Here is a 17500-nt window from a genome sequence, read left to right on the forward strand (position 1 = left end):
TGCAGGAAACTTTATACAAAAAGCCCAAGGGTGCATTGGCGTGTGTGTGTGTGTGTGCGTGCGTGCGTGCGTGCGTGCATGTATGTATGTATATGTACATGCTTTGTTTACCTCACTAAATGGATGCCCATATTTCATACCCTCTGTCATTTTTATGTCCTTCGTTGCGGGGGATGCTGGAGCCTATCCCAGCTGACTTCGTCCCAGACGCAGGGGACACCCTGAATCGGTGGCCAGCCCATTGCAGGGCATAAGGAGACAGACAACCACGCACACTCATACCTAGGGGCAATTTAGAGTGTCCAGTCAGCCTACAATGCATGTCTTTGGAATGTGGGAGGAAACCAGAGTACCCGGAGAAAATCCACACAGGCCGGGAAAGATCATGCAAACTCCACACAGTTGGACCGAGCTGTTTTGAACCCTGGACCCCAGAGCTGTGCGGCCGACATGCTAACCACTTGCGCTGCCGGGCCTCCCCTTTGTTGTTTATCCTTTATTATTGGTCTTATCTTTCATTTATGTGCGAAAATGAATTGCTGAAATAGAAATATATTCACAATTAGATAAATAGAGGAGAGACTTTAAATGAGGATTATATAACAAGGGCTCTAACATGTGTATTTGACCTTGCGTTGGTGTGTGTTCATTATACAAATCCATTTGACAATGAGATGATGACCATTATGTTGGCCAACATACAATACTTTCAGCCATTGATCGATTCTCTGAGTGGGATAGCACCAGTTAGGAAAGTTATTTTTTAACAGCTGAATCTTTTTAGAATTTTTCAATTTGTCATTTCTCTCTCGCTCTCTCTGATTATTGTGTGGTGATAAATAAGTTATGTTTTTGAGAAACAATGCCAGCTGTTCATGCAGTCTCTCTTTCACATGTACAGTATTGTGAATCATTTAAAAACAGCAGAAGATAACAGACTTTTGTCTTTATGAAGGAATATTTTACCCACAGCAATTCCGTGTCTTGCATCAAGAAGTTAGTTTATTCACATCATAAAATAAGTTTTACATATGGATGTATTATTTGTGGAATTTTTGGTTCCTTTGAACACCCTTCATTTCATACTAGGAACTGAATGAGACTGTATTTCTGAGTTATGGGCAAAGCTCCTAACCTGTTGACGTAAGGCAGCTTTAGCATTTTCATAACTGGATGACTGAGCTATCATATAAGTAACAAATTACAGAAAACAGCAGAAACACAGTATACAGTGCCATGAAAAAGTATTTGCCCACTTCCTGATTTCTGTGTTTTTTGCATATTTATCACACACAAAGGGTCAGACAATCCAATCAATTTTCGTATGACACAGAGTCAACCCAAAGAGAGCGAAAATGCAGTTTCTAAATGAGCTCATCTCATCTCATTTTCTGAACTGCTTTATCCTCATTAGGGTCGCGGGGGGTGCTGGAGCCTATCCCAGCAGACTCCGTAAGGCAGCTTTAGTATTTTCATAACTGGATGTGAACCGGGCCAGAGGCAGGGCACAAGGAGACGGACAACCACGCACACTCACACCCATACTTATGGGCAATTTAGTGTCAAATTAGCCTACCATAGTACATGTTTTTGGAATGTGGGAGGAAACCGGAGTACCCGGAGGAAACCCACGCAATACTGGGGGGACATACGAAACCCACACAGGAAGGTCCGAACCTGGGGTCTCACGCTCGGTCTCAGAATTGTGAGGCCGATGTGTTAATCACTCAGCCGGCGCCATGTTCATTCCTTTGTTAGGAAAGAGCTTCCACATTTTGCACAAAGCCGAACACACTTAATTGTCTGCAATGTATTGTAATTAAGATGTGAGTTGCTTGAACTAACCTGGGATACCTATGATAACAAATCTGGTTGCATGTGCACTAGTACTTGAATGGAGCCACAAACTAATTTGATAATTAAGTTTTCAGATTAAAAGACAAGGAGAGATGTGTTTAGCAAACAAATTCTTTCATCTTTTCCAAGAACGACGGCACATATGACTTTCAATCCCATTAGAAATCCGACATGCACCAAAGCGTTTCAAAGCCTCAGTGAGTCACTAACTTGGCATAAAAGCAGGCCATTGAAAAACACTTCAAACCATACATGCATTGAACAGAAAAAGTCGACCAGTATATTGGTTTGAGCAATATTTAAATTTTTTTACCACAATAAATGTTTTGCATTGTTACTAAATAAAACATCCATTCAGTCATCATCCGCACCGCGTTCCCTCACAAGGTTTGCTGGACCCTATCCCAGCTGACTTCAGGGCGAAAGGCAGACTACACTGTGGACCAGGGGTAGGGAACCTATGGCTCGGGAGCCACATATGGCTCTTTTGATGGGTGCATATGGCTCTCCGCTAACCTGTGAGGTAAACTATGGAGCGCCTTATAATCAAACTTTTTTTTCATAACACTTTTCTGCATGGATATTCTAATTGATTAGCAACAATGTAATGTTAAGTTAATCCTTAGGTATCTCCAAATTCAGCTTTCAATAAAAAGGCATCTGTAGTCACATCTCCATTAAATTCTTGCAAGAAGAGAATACATCCACCCGCGTGTCCGGTCAAGATCATTCTAACAACTCGAAGTCCCTTTTGCTAATTTATTCATAAGATTTTAACACCATGCCCCACCGAAGTCTAAACATTCGTAGAGTCTCACAACAATTTTGCACAGTTATCAAAACAATTGTAGGTCCTGTCGAATCTTCCCAAGCGCGTTTCGATGCGAACCCTTCAGTGAAGAGGTGCTTCCCAAAACAGTCCATGGTTCCCAAGAGCGCTTGTTGTGAGACCATCTTCCGAAGCCGAAAACAGTCTTCAGTTCCCAAGAGCACCTGTCGTGAGTCCTCCGAAGCCGAAAACAGTTCGCAGTTCCCAAGAGCAATTGTTTTGAGACCTCTCCATGCCCATGGCCATTCCCTGTCCTCTTGATGTGAACCACAGTCCTTACTTTAGCAAGGCATGCATTAAAATGGCTTTTATTAATGCCAATAACTCTAACATAAAAGCACAGCGTTCAACACATATATATATATATATATATATATATATATATATATATATATATATATATATATATATATATATATATATATATATATATTGTTTAATATTGTTACACATTCAGGATGAGCATTACTATTCCTAATAAGCAAATATATTGATTAATATAGTAAGCATGTTTATAATAAGGCTTTCTATTCCTAAATAAGCATTGCAAACACATTTATAATAATGATTACTCCAACATGTAACAATGTTGTCAAAAGACTTTTTGTACTTTAAAAGTTGTAAAGTGACTAAAAATTGTACACATTTTCATGTATGTTGACTTATAAATTCGGAGCACGGCACTCAAGGATTAACATTTAAAAAAAATATCAATTGTTTATCCCTCTTTCCATCAAAAAGGTTCCCGACCCCTGCCCTAGACTGTATACTTGTATTCATTTACTGAACCGCTGAACCTCACAAAGATCCCGGGGGGATGCTGGACCCTATCCCAGGTAACTACGGGCACTAGGCATGGGACACCCTGAATCGGTGGCCAGCCAATCGCAGGGCACAAGGGGGCTGACAACCATTTGCCATGGGATCGAACCCTCAACCCCAGAACTGTGAGGCCGACGCACTAACCACCTCGAGGTGTCCCCTGCGTTGTGCTCAAAGTCCTCTGAGATAGGCTCTAGCACCCACTGTATAGTAAAGTATATATATATATATATATATATATATATATATATATATATATATATATATATATATATATATATATATATATATATATATATATATATATATATATATATATATATATATATATATATATATATATATATATATATATATATATATATATATATATATATATATATATATATATCAGTGGCGGGCGGTGCATTTTCTGGTAGCGCCTTCAACGTATCAATCCAACCCTCAAAAACTATTTTATGGCTGTAAAACCTCTACTGCAGCTACAGCTGCGACACATAAAAAATAATCAATAAATTAATGCACAAAAATGGGGTAAAATCCACTTCCTAGCAGCATTTCATGATTAAATACAAATACTGGAGCTTTTCAGACATTAAAACCAGGCCAGGGGGTGATTTTCCCGGGAAAAGACAAAGATGAACGTCAATGGCGTACGGGCAAACATTGCCCGAAAATGGGGTAAAATCCAGCCAAAAACAGCATTTATTGATTAAATACAAATACTGGAGCTTTTTAGACATCAGAACCGGACCCGGAGTATCATTTCCCCGGTAAAAAGACAGCGATGAACGTCGATACGTCCATACGTGAAATGACAAAAATGCACTAAAATTAGGTAAAATCCACTTGTTGGATCTAATCGATTAACATTCAATAACTTCGAATTAGAGGAAGCACACAGAGTCGGCCATGATGAGTTTTTAACTAGCTTCAGCTGAAGGAGGAAGTCAGAGTAGCCAGCGCCAAAAGATGCACTCACCTCTTAGCGTAGCCAGTTTGAGATTCCTGCTCCCTCCAGCAGAGTCTGCTAGTTTTATTGAACAAAGGTCATGTGACATAGGTACAAACTATAGGCGGGAAAATGTGAACAAAGAAAAGGGTGGGTCATGGTAGATGATGCGCCCCCAACTCATAGGTGTCACGGACGGAAATTTCCGCTAGCCCATGCAAAATTCTATTCTAGTGACTACACTAAATAAACCTATTGACTAGTAAAAAGCATAAGAATACATTTCATACTCCACATTTCCCCCTGTAGTTACTTTGAAAGAATTTTCTTCAAACACATAAATTCATATCCCTCCTATCCAGGTTCTAGAATACAAATATCATCAACAGTTACTTATCAAGGGGTATGGAAAATAATAAAATCACTTGTCAAGGCAAAGGCGAAAAACTCGAGGTATTTAGCGTCATTCGAGAAAAATTCCTCTGCGTCCCTCTTAATGAGCGAACACAATTTTTAAGTCAAGACAAGTACAATTACCCGGACGACTCGACATCGTGGGACCCGTCACACTTCGAAAGAGTGCGAGAATCTCCAATATGGTCTGCCATGCGGTGATACTGTATGTCACTGTAAGCTACCAGCGTGTGCTGGATAGTATTTCGAATCATAGCTTTCATACATGGGATTACACACATAGAAAAAATACAGAACAGAAACATAATCGCAAGTAAGGGGGTTGCAATCTTAACCAGAATTGAGAACCATGACCCGGATAAAAACCACGACCATAATGATGCACCTACGGCTGAGTGATCCTGGGCCATGGTGTTGGCTAAGGCTTTCATTTCAGCTATGGCACGAGTAATATTACCTTCGTCACCGGTTTCATCTGGGATAAAAGTGCAATAGTGTTCTCCGACTATGGCACACACACCTCCATCCTTGGCTGTTATCAAATCCAAAACCATTCGATCCTGCAACTCCATTTCTCTAAGGGCTTTTAATTCATCTGCTATGCCCTGTAGGGCCTTGACGGTTTGGTTAATGAACAGTCCCATACGATAATTCAATGTCTCTACTCGGAGCATAAGTTTACCCACTCCAAGCTGGGGAAGTAGTGACAATATGATTTTTTGGGGGGTGGACCACAACTTATGGTCGTCAGGAACATCACTGCCCCAAATTGAGTCATGTGGTTTGAATTGCGCTGTTATTGATCTCTTATCTCTTTCGTCAAAGTTTCCTCTCACTCTGGAAAAGTTGTGTCCCAGACTTATGATGAACGCTCTTTTTGTCTCGGCTCCATTCAGGTGGAAAGTTTGTCTCAATTGTTCAAAATTATTGGACCATTCAGTCGGGTTCTTGATTGGCTTTCCCAGCCCTTTGCATGCTTCGGTGTAATCGGACTCGGTCCATGGACGGTGGACGAGAATGGTTCGATTGTGATCTCCGTTCACCTGAAAGTGTGGATTAGCCACTTCAACCATGGGATATATCTGACCTGGTGGTGCCCATAGTGGTGGGTTAGGGTGAGGTCCTTGGAACGCCACCAGAGAAGGGTAGAGTTGTCCCTCTTCCCTTCTTTCTTTTTGTGCTCTCGTCTGCATCTGTGGGGAGACAATCGGACCCAAGTGATTCAGGTTCATACCTGCAGTGGCATTTGCGTGCTCTGGTTCTTCTCTTCTGGCTCCATCTTGTGGTAGTCCTCCTTGCCAGCGACTTTGTTCAGCTTGTGCTCCTTGGTTAGGTGTGAACGGGGCAGTAGACTCCATGGGCGACCCCCCTCTATTTGTTTGCAATGGGTGTGCGTGGCTTGGCGGGTGAGGGGTGTCAAAATCTGTGAAGGGGGGCTGGCCGTAAAGTGGGCTTCTTGCCATTGTTTCTTCACCAGGCCTAACATCAATCACAGCGGCCATGGTATTTCTTTGTTCTGCCTTTTTTATTTTCTTCTTAATCCTTTGTTCTTCTCGTTTTGCAGCTTGTTCTATCCATACTTTAATATCTTCCAGCTGTTTACCTATTTTTTCTTGCTTCTTCCCTTTGTTTACTGCCTTTTTTACTTCTAAGCTCCTTTGAATAGCTTGCAATGGCTCTAATAACAATTTCCCCCCCCCACCCATGTGCTTTGTCCTTTTTGGTCCATTCTTCTATATGACCACAATGACCAGGAAAATGTTTCAACATGAATTTGACATCAGTTGGATATTCTTTGCTGTTCCCCGAGCCCATCTTGGATGCTTTTTTCTTCTCGCTCCTGTTTGAACGTTTTTCAAATATGTTACGCTATTAATATATTTACCGCGATATTTTACGGCGATTCTCTAGGGGCGCCCCATCTAATGTATTATCTCTTTAATACTTATTTTTATTATCCTATTTATCCGTCTACGTTGTCTTTTTAACCGTTACTTTTAAATCCCCTCTATTCACGAGCGCGTCCCGAGCGCGTATCGGCGTACTTTCGGTTCTTAACAAACGCTTCCGGTTTATATAATAGTATTATACTTTTTAATCGAGCGCTTTCTTACTCATCGGGTGCAGTATTTTTTGAAGTTTTATTTTTAACAATCTCCAGGAATCCTTTACCGAGGGACTATTTCAGCCCCTAGGTTAAAGCCGCGTCACCAGCTTGCCTTACGAACGTAACTTATGGCCGAAGTGTACGTCCGCCGCATACCTTGTGTATTACCTTCTTTTTTGACATACATACTCCCCAACGATATGCATTTATCCCCGATTTATGAGGCGTTTTTCTTCGACTTTCTCACGATTGGAAAAACGGGATTCCCACCAGACTTGTCCTAAATATTAATTTTAAACAGCCCCTTACCGTCTCTGTGCCTCCTCCTTTTCGATGGGGGTTCGTTCTTCAAACGGGCCACGATCAACCGAAATGCCCTCTCTTTTAAAGTAAGAGTAGCTGACGTCAGTATTCTCGGCTTTCAGTCCACCGTGGTCCGAAAATTCAGAAATGAATCTCCCGGGTTTCTAAGGCACCAGAAAATGTTGGATCTAATCGATTAACATTCAATAACTTCGAATTAGAGGAAGCACACAGAGTCGGCCATGATGAGTTTTTAACTAGCTTCAGCTGAAGGAGGAAGTCAGAGTAGCCAGCGCCAAAAGATGCACTCACCTCTTAGCGTAGCCAGTTTGAGATTCCTGCTCCCTCCAGCAGAGTCTGCCAGTTTTATTGAACAAAGGTCATGTGACATAGGTACAAACTATAGGCGGGAAAATGTGAACAAAGAAAAGGGTGGGTCATGGTAGATGATGCGCCCCCAACTCATAGGTGTCACGGACGGAAATTTCCGCTAGCCCATGCAAAATTCTATTCTAGTGACTACACTAAATAAACCTATTGACTAGTAAAAAGCATAAGAATACATTTCATACTCCACACAACTTCCTAGCATCATTTATTGATTGAATACAAATACTGGAGCTTTTGAGATATCAGAACTTGGCCCAAAATTGAAATATTATTTAGGAATATAGCCATATTTGTAATTATACTCACCAAAAATTCTTTTTAACTGTACACAATATCCATCCTCCTTTCTTTCTTCCTTCTTTCCTATCGCCATCGAAGCTAATGAAGAAAGTCGAGCCTGTCCTGTCATATTTCCGGCATAGTCCGTTTTGAAAATAGCATTAAATGAACACAACAATATACTATTTGCTTGTGGAGCTAAGTTAGCGCGCTGAAAGTGCCCCACACACCATTTTCCCGGCTGTAACAGGCTTGCTAGCTTCGGAGTTGACCGCCCTTTCTTAATGATGGGCCAATATTTCTTATTTTTTTTTCTGGAAAAGTCCGTCTGGAAAATAGCTTTGTGAGCAAACAGAATCTATTTGTTTTTGCTTCTGTTGGCCATAGTGGGTGGAGTTTGCGATCTCGGCTGCCTCGGTACTGCTTTGGCCCGCCTACTAGCCAATCATAGTTTGTGAAAGCAATGACATGTCCCAGCCAGTAAAATGCTAACGCCTATGAAAAATCATTGTGGGGTTGCCAACTCGAAATCTGATTGGTTAAAAGCAACAGTCTAGTTTAATGCAGCAGAGCCCGCAAGAACTGATTGTGCAGGCTTTGAGGCAGATCTGATCTGGCAACAAATAATGGCTGAAATGTGATTGGTTAAATGCTTCAATATGAAAACACACATCTGGAAGCAGTGCAACCAGGGGGAAAAGCAATGAAAGGAAGCTAACAGACCATTTGGAATAATACGTACGTATTGGTGGACAAAATATAATATGATTCAGATATTTCTTAGGCCAGCAGAGAAGGCCTTGAAGGCCCTGACGGCCCGCCACTGATATATATATATATATATATATAGATATAGATATAGATATATATATATATATATATATATATATAGATATAAATCTATATATATATATATATATATATATATATAGATATAAATCTATATATATATATATATAGATATAAATCTATATATATATATATATATATATATATATATATATATATATATATATATATATATATATATATATAGATATAAATCTATATATATATATATATATATATATATATATATCTCTATATATATATATATATATATATAGATAGATATATAGATATATATATACCAGTGGCGGTCGGTGCATTTTTTGGTAGCGCCTTCAACGTATCAATCCAACCCTCAAAAACTATTTTATGGCTATAAAACCGCTACTGCAGCTACAGCTGCGACACATAAAAATTAATCAATAAATTAATGCACAAAAATGGGGTAAAATCCACTTCCTAGCAGCATTTCATGATTAAATACAAATACTGGAGCTTTTCAGACATTAAAACCAGGCCAGGGGGTGATTTTCCCGGGAAAAGACAGCGATGAACGTCAATGGCGTACGGGCAAACATTGTCAGAAAATGGGGTAAAATCCAGCCGAAAACAGCATTTATTGATTAAATACAAATACTGGAGCTTTTTAGACATCAGAACTGGGCCCGGAGTATCATTTCCCCGGTAAAAAGACAGCGATGAAGGCCGATACGTCCATACGTGAAATGACAAAAAATGCACTAAAATTAGGTAAAATCCACTTCCTAGCATCATTTATTGATTGAATACAAATACTGGCGCTTTTGAGACATTACAACCGGGCCAGGGGGTGATTTTTCCCGGGAAAAGACAGCGATGGACGTCAATGGTGAAACGCCAAAAATTAAACTGGGGTAAAATCCACTTCCTAGTAGCATTTTGTGATTAAATACAAACACTGGAGCTTAAAAACTAACACTGGAGCTTTTCAGATATCAGAACTTGGCCCACAATTGAAATATTATTTAGGAATATGGCCATATTTTACTCACCGAAAATCCTTTTTACACAATATCCATCCTCCTTTCTTTCTTCCTTCTTTTCTATCGCCATCGAAGCTAATGCTGAAAGTCGAGCCTGTCCTGTCGTATTTCTGGCATAGTCCGTTTTGAAAATGGCTTTAAATCAAAACAACAATATACTATTTGTTTGTGGAGCTAAGTTAGCACACTGAAAGTGCCGCACACACCATATTCCCGGCTGTAACAGGCTTGCTAGCTTCGGAGTTGACCGCCCTTTCTTAATGATGTCCATTTTATTTCTGGAAAAGTCCGTCTGGAAAATGGCTTTGTGAGAGAAATCTGCAACAGAATTCATTTGTTTTTGCCACTGTCGGCCATGTGGGTGGAGTTTGCGATCTCTGGCTGCTTTGGCCCGCCTACTAGCCAATCATAGTTTGTGAAAGCAATGACATGTCCCAGCCAGCAAAATGCTAACGCCTATGAAAAATCATTGTGGGGTTGCCAACTCGAAATCTGATTGGTTAAAAGCAACAGTCTAGTTCAGGGGTCGGGAACCTTTTTGACGAAGAGAGCCATAAACAATTCATATTTTCAAACATTATTCCTTGAGAGCCATACTAAGAATTTAAAAGTAAAAATACATGAAATGTGTGCAATTTATTAATCATTTCACCACTTTGGAAGTAAAAAAAAAATCTCTGAATTCTTTTGAGTACATTTTTTCAACTGTTGCTAATCAATGAGTATCAATCAGAGTATGCATGCAGAAGAGTCTAATGAAGAAAATTATGATTAAAAAGGTGCTAGAGATCGGTGTCGGCGCCACATTGCCGGCGTGACGCTCCCATTGGTGTGTTCGGGACTTAGCTCTCTCACCAGCGGTTCCCATATTTTACCATAGGTTAGCGGAGAGCAATATACACCCATCAATAGAGCCACATATGGCTCCCGAGCCATAGGTTCCCTACCCCTGGTCTAGTTTAATGCAGCAGAGCCCGCAGAACTGATTGTGAAGGCTTTGAGGCAGATCTGATCTGGCAACAAATAATGGCTGAAATGTGATTGGTTAAATGCTTCAATATGAAAACACACATCTGGAAGCAGTGCAACCAGGGGGAAAAGCAATGTAAGGAAGCTAACAGACCATTTGGAATAATAAGTATTGGATAAAATATAATATATGATTCAGATATTTCTTAGGCCAGCAGAGAAGGCCTTGAAGGCCCTGCCGGCCCGCCACTGGTATTATATATATATATATATATATATATATATATATATATATATATATATATATATATATATATAAATATAAATATAAATATTATATCTAAAATAGTCCGGCCCACATGAACTCGAGTTGACGTTAATGCACCCTTGGGCTTTTTGTATAACGTTTCCTGCAGTGATTTCTAACGTACACTAGGTGTAAGTATTCTGCGAAGCAGTAGGTCACTGTATGGAAACGACAAGTGATGCTCATAAACCCATCACTAGTAGTGTGTCAATACAATTATTACGGTATACATAAAGAGTTTTAATTAAAAACACAAAAAGCAAACTGAAAACCTGAGCCCAAAATAAAAAATTACACCCCAAAAAATTAAAATGAACAATAAGCCGCAGGACGCAGTAAGGCATGGGTTAACGAGACATGGAAAACAGGTGGGTAACACAGGGGAGGCGACCACAGGCGAAAGCAATATACAATCACAACGATAAGTTTCAAGCCATCAATATTTTTATTCATACTAAGGATTATACATAAGAATATTGAGTATTATCTGTTTGTTCAACATTAAAATAAAATTAAAAAAACAATTCACATTTGACTTCATATACCGACTGCCAGGTCTATTTACATACAAATCAAATCAGTTTGGATAAATATGAAAAGCGAAAAGAACTACTCAAAAATAAACCCAAAGTCGGTTCTTATAGTTAAAAAAAGGAAAAGAATGTAGTTTACAAAACTAATAGAAAATTCTGAAGATTAAATGAAATAAATCCTTGGCAACAAACTTAGTATTATGTATTATTAAGTATTTTTAACCAATGTGTTGAACCACAAATTGAGCAAAGAAAGGGCTTTTTGCCACTGCGGGTTGTTAAGTCTTTTTTTCAGGTTCCCTTCTGTGAAAATGTTGGAACATTAACTGCACCTGGAAAAGGTTTTTGAATTGTGTAGCTTTTTAATTGGGCTGTTGTAGCGAATCTGTGGCCAGAGACTGAGCAGGAAAACATTGTTCTCCAGTGTGGGTTAATAAGTGTTTTTTTAAGCTTCTCCTTTGGGAAAATGTTTGACCACAAACTGAACACGAAAATGGTTTTTCACCTGTGTGGGTTCTTGTGTGTATTTTTAAATCGTGCTTAAGAGAAAAGGCTTTACCACAAACTGAACACGAATATGGTTTTTCAGTTGTGTGTTCTTGTGTGCCTTTTTAAGTTTCCCTTCTTTGTAAATCTTTCACCACAAACTGAGCATGAAAATGGTTTGTCACCTGGGTGTGTTCTTGTGTGTATTTTTAAGCTTCCTTTCTCTGTAAATCTTTTACCACAAACTGAGCAAGCAAATGGTTTTTCACCTGTGTGTGTTCTTGTGTGCATTTTTAAGCTTTGCTTGTGTGTAAATCTTTGACCACAAACTGAACACGAAAATGGTTTTTCACCTGTGTGTGTTCTTGTGTGCATTTTTAAGCTTTGCTTGTGTGTAAATCTTTGACCACAAACTGAACACGAAAATGGTTTTTCACCTGTGTGGGTTCTTGTGTGTATTTGTAAAACGTGCTTATGAGAAAAGGCTTTACCACAAACTGAACACGAAAATGGTTTTTCACCAGTGTGGGTTCTTGCATGAATTGTTAAGTGTCCCTTCTGTGTGAATGTTTGACCACAAACTGAACACGAAAATGGTTTTTCACCAGTGTGGGTTCTTGTGTGGATTTTTAAGCTTCCTTTCTGTGTGAATCTTTGACCACAAACTGAACACGAAAATGGTTTTTCACTCGAGTGTGTTCTCGTGTGCATTTTTAAGATTCCCTTCTCTGTAAATCTTTTACCACAAACTGAACACGAAAATGGTTTTTCACCTGTGTGGGTTCTTGTGTGTATTTGTAAAACGTGCTTATGAGAAAAGGCTTTACCACAAACTGAGCATGAAAATGGTTTGTCACCTGGGTGCGTTCTTGTGTGTATTTTTAAGCTTCCTTTCTCTGTAAATCTTTTACCACAAACTGAGAAAGCAAATGGTTTTTCACCTGTGTGTGTTCTTGTGTGCATTTTTAAGCTTTGCTTGTGTGTAAATCTTTGACCACAAACTGAACACGAAAATGGTTTTTCACCTGTGTGTGTTCTTGCATGACTATTTAAGCTTCCTTTCTGGGTAAATCTTTTACCACAAACTGAACACGAAAAAGGTTTTTCACCAGTGTGGGTTCTTGTGTGTATTCGTAAAACTTGCTTATTAGAAAAGGCTTTACCGCAAACTGAACACGAAAATGGTTTTTCACCAGTGTGGGTTCTTGTGTGCCTTTTTAAGGTTTTCTTCTCTTTAAATCGTTTACCACAAACTGAACACGAAAATTGTTTTTCACCAGTGTGTGTTCTTGCATGAATATTTAAGTTTCTCTTGTGTGTAAATCTTTTACCACAAACTGAGCATGAAAATGGTTTGTCACCTGTGTGTGTTCTTGCATGACTATTTAAGTGTCCCTTCTCTGTAAATCTTTTACCACAAAATGTACATGAGAAGGGTTTCTCCCCAGTGTGGCTCCTCTTATGTGTTTTCAAAGTAGACTTTTTCCCAAAGGTTTTTCCACACTGAGAGCATTTCCAGAGTTTGCCGTCCTTAAGACCTTCATTGTCATAAAGCAAGTCTTCGCTGTCTGATAACGGAGCAATTAAATTGTCTGCTTGCCCTTCTGCTGAGCTGCTGTTCGGAGTCTCCGCCCCTCTGCCGGCCACGCCCAGATCATCTTCGCTCTTGAAAGGCTCACCAGTTGACACGGTGACATCTTCTTCCTCCTTTTTGATTTGCTGTTGAGGGAACTCTGGCTCCTCCTCTTTAATTTGGGGTAATGTTAAGGTGTGTGCAGGCTCCGCCCCTCTGCTGGTCACGGCCAGATCCACTTCACTCTTGAAAGGCTCACCAGTTGACACGGTGACATCTTCTTCCTCCTTTTTGATTTGCTGTTGAGGGAACTCTGGCTCCTCCTCTTTAATTTGGGGTAATGTTAAGGTGTGTGCAGGCTCCGCCCCTCTGCTGGTCACGCCCAGATCCACTTCACTCTTGAAAGGCTCACCAGTTGACACGGTGACATCTTCTTCCTCCTTTTTGATTTGCTGTTGAGGGAACTCTGGCTCCTCCTCTTTAATTTGGGGTAATGTTAAGGTGTGTGCAGGCTCCGCCCCTCTGCTGGTCACGCCCAGATTCACTTCACTCTTGAAAGGCTCACCAGTTGACACGGTGACATCTTCTTCCTCCTTTTTGATTTGCTGTTGAGGGAACTCTGGCTCCTCCTCTTTAATTTGGGGTAACGTTAAGGTGTGTGAAGGCTCCGCCCCTCTGCTGGTCACGCCCAGATCCTCTTCCCTCTTCAGGAATTCACCAAATGACCAGGTGACATCATCTTCCTTCTTGATTGGAAGTCGCTCGTCTCTCATTTGTTGTTGAGGGAACTCTGGCCCCTCCTCTTTAATTTGGGGGAGCTCAAGTTCCTTTTTAAGGCCAACAGACTCTTTCCCATCAGGACCAAGATATTCTCTGAAACCTGCAAAGACACGAAAATAAATGAAATGTTTCATAATCTGTCTATCCAAAGAGAAGTCCTTTAGGTTAGACTGGGAATGTAAAGTCTTATACTTATATCGGCGGTGGTTAGGCTCGTAACATGACATTAACTTCAAATTTAACTGAAATCAACTCAAATGACTATACACACCCACACATATTTGACCACCATCTCAATAAGCTCGTATCTCCAATTTGTTTCATTTCTCAAGGAAAAAAATTGCTCGGAAATTAGCTCGTTTCTCAAATTTCTCGTAAATTGGGACACTGGTAAGTCAAGGTATTCCTGTAATATGCAGGCTGCCACAGCAAATGTTTAATTAACAAGCAATAATTATAGCACTTGCGGGTGACCCGCATTGTAATCAACAGTTTGAGGAAAACAGAGTTCACCTTCAAAATTAAAGTACAGTGGTACCTCGAGATACGAGCTTAATCCGTTCCGGGACTGAGCTCGTATGACAAGTTACTCGTAACTCGAGGTAAAGTTTCCCATTGAAATGAATGGGAAACAATTTAATTCGTTCCAACTCTCTGAAAAAAACACCAGAAACAGGATATTGGATTGAAAAAAAATGTTTTATTTCTTATAATTCGCCATATATTGACAAAGTAATAAATAACGAGTGGTTTAATAGAAATAAAGTGTTTAATCTAACTAAAATTGGCCGGATTTCGCCGAGGGGAGAGGGGCTTCGTTTTTTTTTTCCCTCCACACAACGCACTCGTAAACAGAACAAACACTCCACCCTCACGTTCGCTATCGATGGGCTGTTTGCTGTCGTACTATTCCCTTCAAAATATTCCGAAAATGATGCACACAAATGTCCTCACAATCGGAGAACGCACGACCACTTGCCAACGAGCAGCAAGCAGTCTTATCAGCGATCGCCCCGCTGCTCATCTTCTTCTTCTTCTTCTTCTTCTTTTTCACCTCAGGCGCCTGAGGATTACCCTCAGCAGCGCTAGGGCTGCCACTGGAACACGGATAAGTTCATCCAGGGAGTTGCCCAAGCCGCGATGGTAGCGTTCGGTCATTAAGGCCGGACAGCGGAGCCATAAGTGTTCAGACGACTCTGTTTCCTCGTCGCACAGGCGGCAGCGATCCGAGTCGGATTTCTCATGGGAGCTACAGGGGCGCTGGCTAGCGGCTCCTTTTAGCTTGTAGCATCTGTGTTCGCGTCCCATCGAACGGCGCCTATGATAGAGTTGCTGCCGGGGATACTTTTGCGAGCACGAGTATACTTCATTACCCAGAAAGCCCTCTTTTCACCGCGCATGCGCGTTGTGCGTTTCCTGGTCTGAATAGCTCATCCGGTGCTCGTAAATATTGTTATACACGAAAGATATGCCAAAAAAATGCCATGGCAACCTGGCTTGGTCGCATCACGAAACTTTGACCGCATCACGGGCGAATTATTCGATCGAAATTTCCCCCGTAAGACGAGCATTCCGTAAGACGAGCATTCCGTATGACGAACGGTCGTATGACGAGGTACCACTGTACAATTAAGAGCACACCTACACATTTCAATGTTTAAAAATGTTTTGTTTTATTAAACCAAAAGGATTCTTTAATCTCATCTCATTTTCTGAACCGCTTTATCCTCATCAGAGTCGGGGGGGTGCTGGAGCCTATGCCAGCTGACTTTGGGCCAGAGGGGGGGGGGGGGGGCACCCTGAATTGTTGGCCAGCCAATCGCAGGGCACAACAAGACAGACAACCATTCACGCTCACACTCATACCTAGGAGCAATTTAGAGTGTCCAATCAGCCTACCATGTGTTTAGAATGTGGGAGGAAGCCGGAGTACCCGGAGAAAACCCACACACGTCAAAATAAAAATGTTTTTAAAAAAAAAAAAAAAGCCTTTCCATAAATGGTCATTTTTAAAGAAACTAATGCTTTACTTTACATGGTCTTTTTTATTATTAAAAAAAGCCTTACTATGCAAAGTCTATGCATGTCTTTGGAGTGTGGGAGGAAACCGCAGTACCTGGAGGAAACCCACGCAGGCCTGTGGAGAACATGAAAACTCCACAAAGGTGGACTTGACCTGGATTTGAACCGAGGACCCCAGAGCTGTGAGGCCGACGCGCTAACCACTCGCTCCTCTGGGCTGCTTTTTCACATTTTTAAGAACTTAAAATAAAATAAAAATAGTCAGTGCTGTGTCCTAGTAGCAAGCGGGAGACATGGGAGTTGCTCCCGCTTGAAAAATAATTTACAAAATAAAAAACATTTTTGCATTAAAAAATCTGCGATGTAGTGAAATGCTGAGGGATTGCAGCGCACAAAAATAGCACTTCTACAATTACCATTAAGCCTTAATGGTTTAGGAAATATATAGATATAAAAATGGACCCACCTTGTAGTCTGTGAAGGACAACTTTTGCATGCATTATTTTGCAAAATGTCGAGTTTTCCTCGTGGAACTTTGCTGGTCTTTTCCCATACGTAAATTCTGAAGGAGACGCCATTGATAGCTGCTAACTAGGCTAAGTTAAAGAGGGCGCAAAGCTTCAAAGTTCTTCGACGACTTGAAGAGTTGTTCCTTTGATATATGCTAACAGGCTGAGCTAAAGTAGCGCACAAAGCTTCAACGAGGTCTTGAAAATGATTTTGGCTGATATTTAAGGTCATAAAGTAGCTTAAGCTAGACACGACTGGGACCCATAGGTTAAGTTTGGTGGCGAAAACTGTGCATGCGTGGTGGCAGCGTCACTTCCTTCGATGCATTAAGTTTATAAATGTAAGAGAGTTGGACATAGGAAATAATTATTCTTCAAATTTTCTGACATGTGGTTTGAGCAAAAAAATGTTTGCGCAGGTTTGAATTTAATTGAAATTAAATTAAACATAAATCACTTGAAGATCGCGTCTCAAAAGGAGGCGTCGCAAAAAACGCGCATGCGCAGAAACAAATCGT

The 17500-nt window shown here is 40.5% G+C and overlaps 2 protein-coding genes across 2 annotated transcripts in view; both read right to left on the reverse strand.

Moving 5' to 3' along the window:
- Positions 1–17500, reverse strand: part of LOC144065946 (uncharacterized) — a 175507-nt gene that overhangs the window by 63443 nt on the left and 94564 nt on the right. The gene's annotated exons all lie outside the window — the stretch shown is intronic.
- Positions 11451–17500, reverse strand: part of LOC144065872 (uncharacterized) — a 10819-nt gene continuing 4769 nt past the window's right edge. The window contains exon 2 of the mRNA XM_077589077.1: positions 11451–14551. Coding sequence (XP_077445203.1) covers positions 12198–14551 — 2354 coding nt within the window. The 3' untranslated portion in view covers positions 11451–12197. The remainder of the gene's footprint in view (positions 14552–17500) is intronic.

This window comes from Stigmatopora argus, chromosome 20 (genome assembly GCF_051989625.1).
Source record: "Stigmatopora argus isolate UIUO_Sarg chromosome 20, RoL_Sarg_1.0, whole genome shotgun sequence".
NCBI lineage: Eukaryota > Metazoa > Chordata > Actinopteri > Syngnathiformes > Syngnathidae > Stigmatopora > Stigmatopora argus.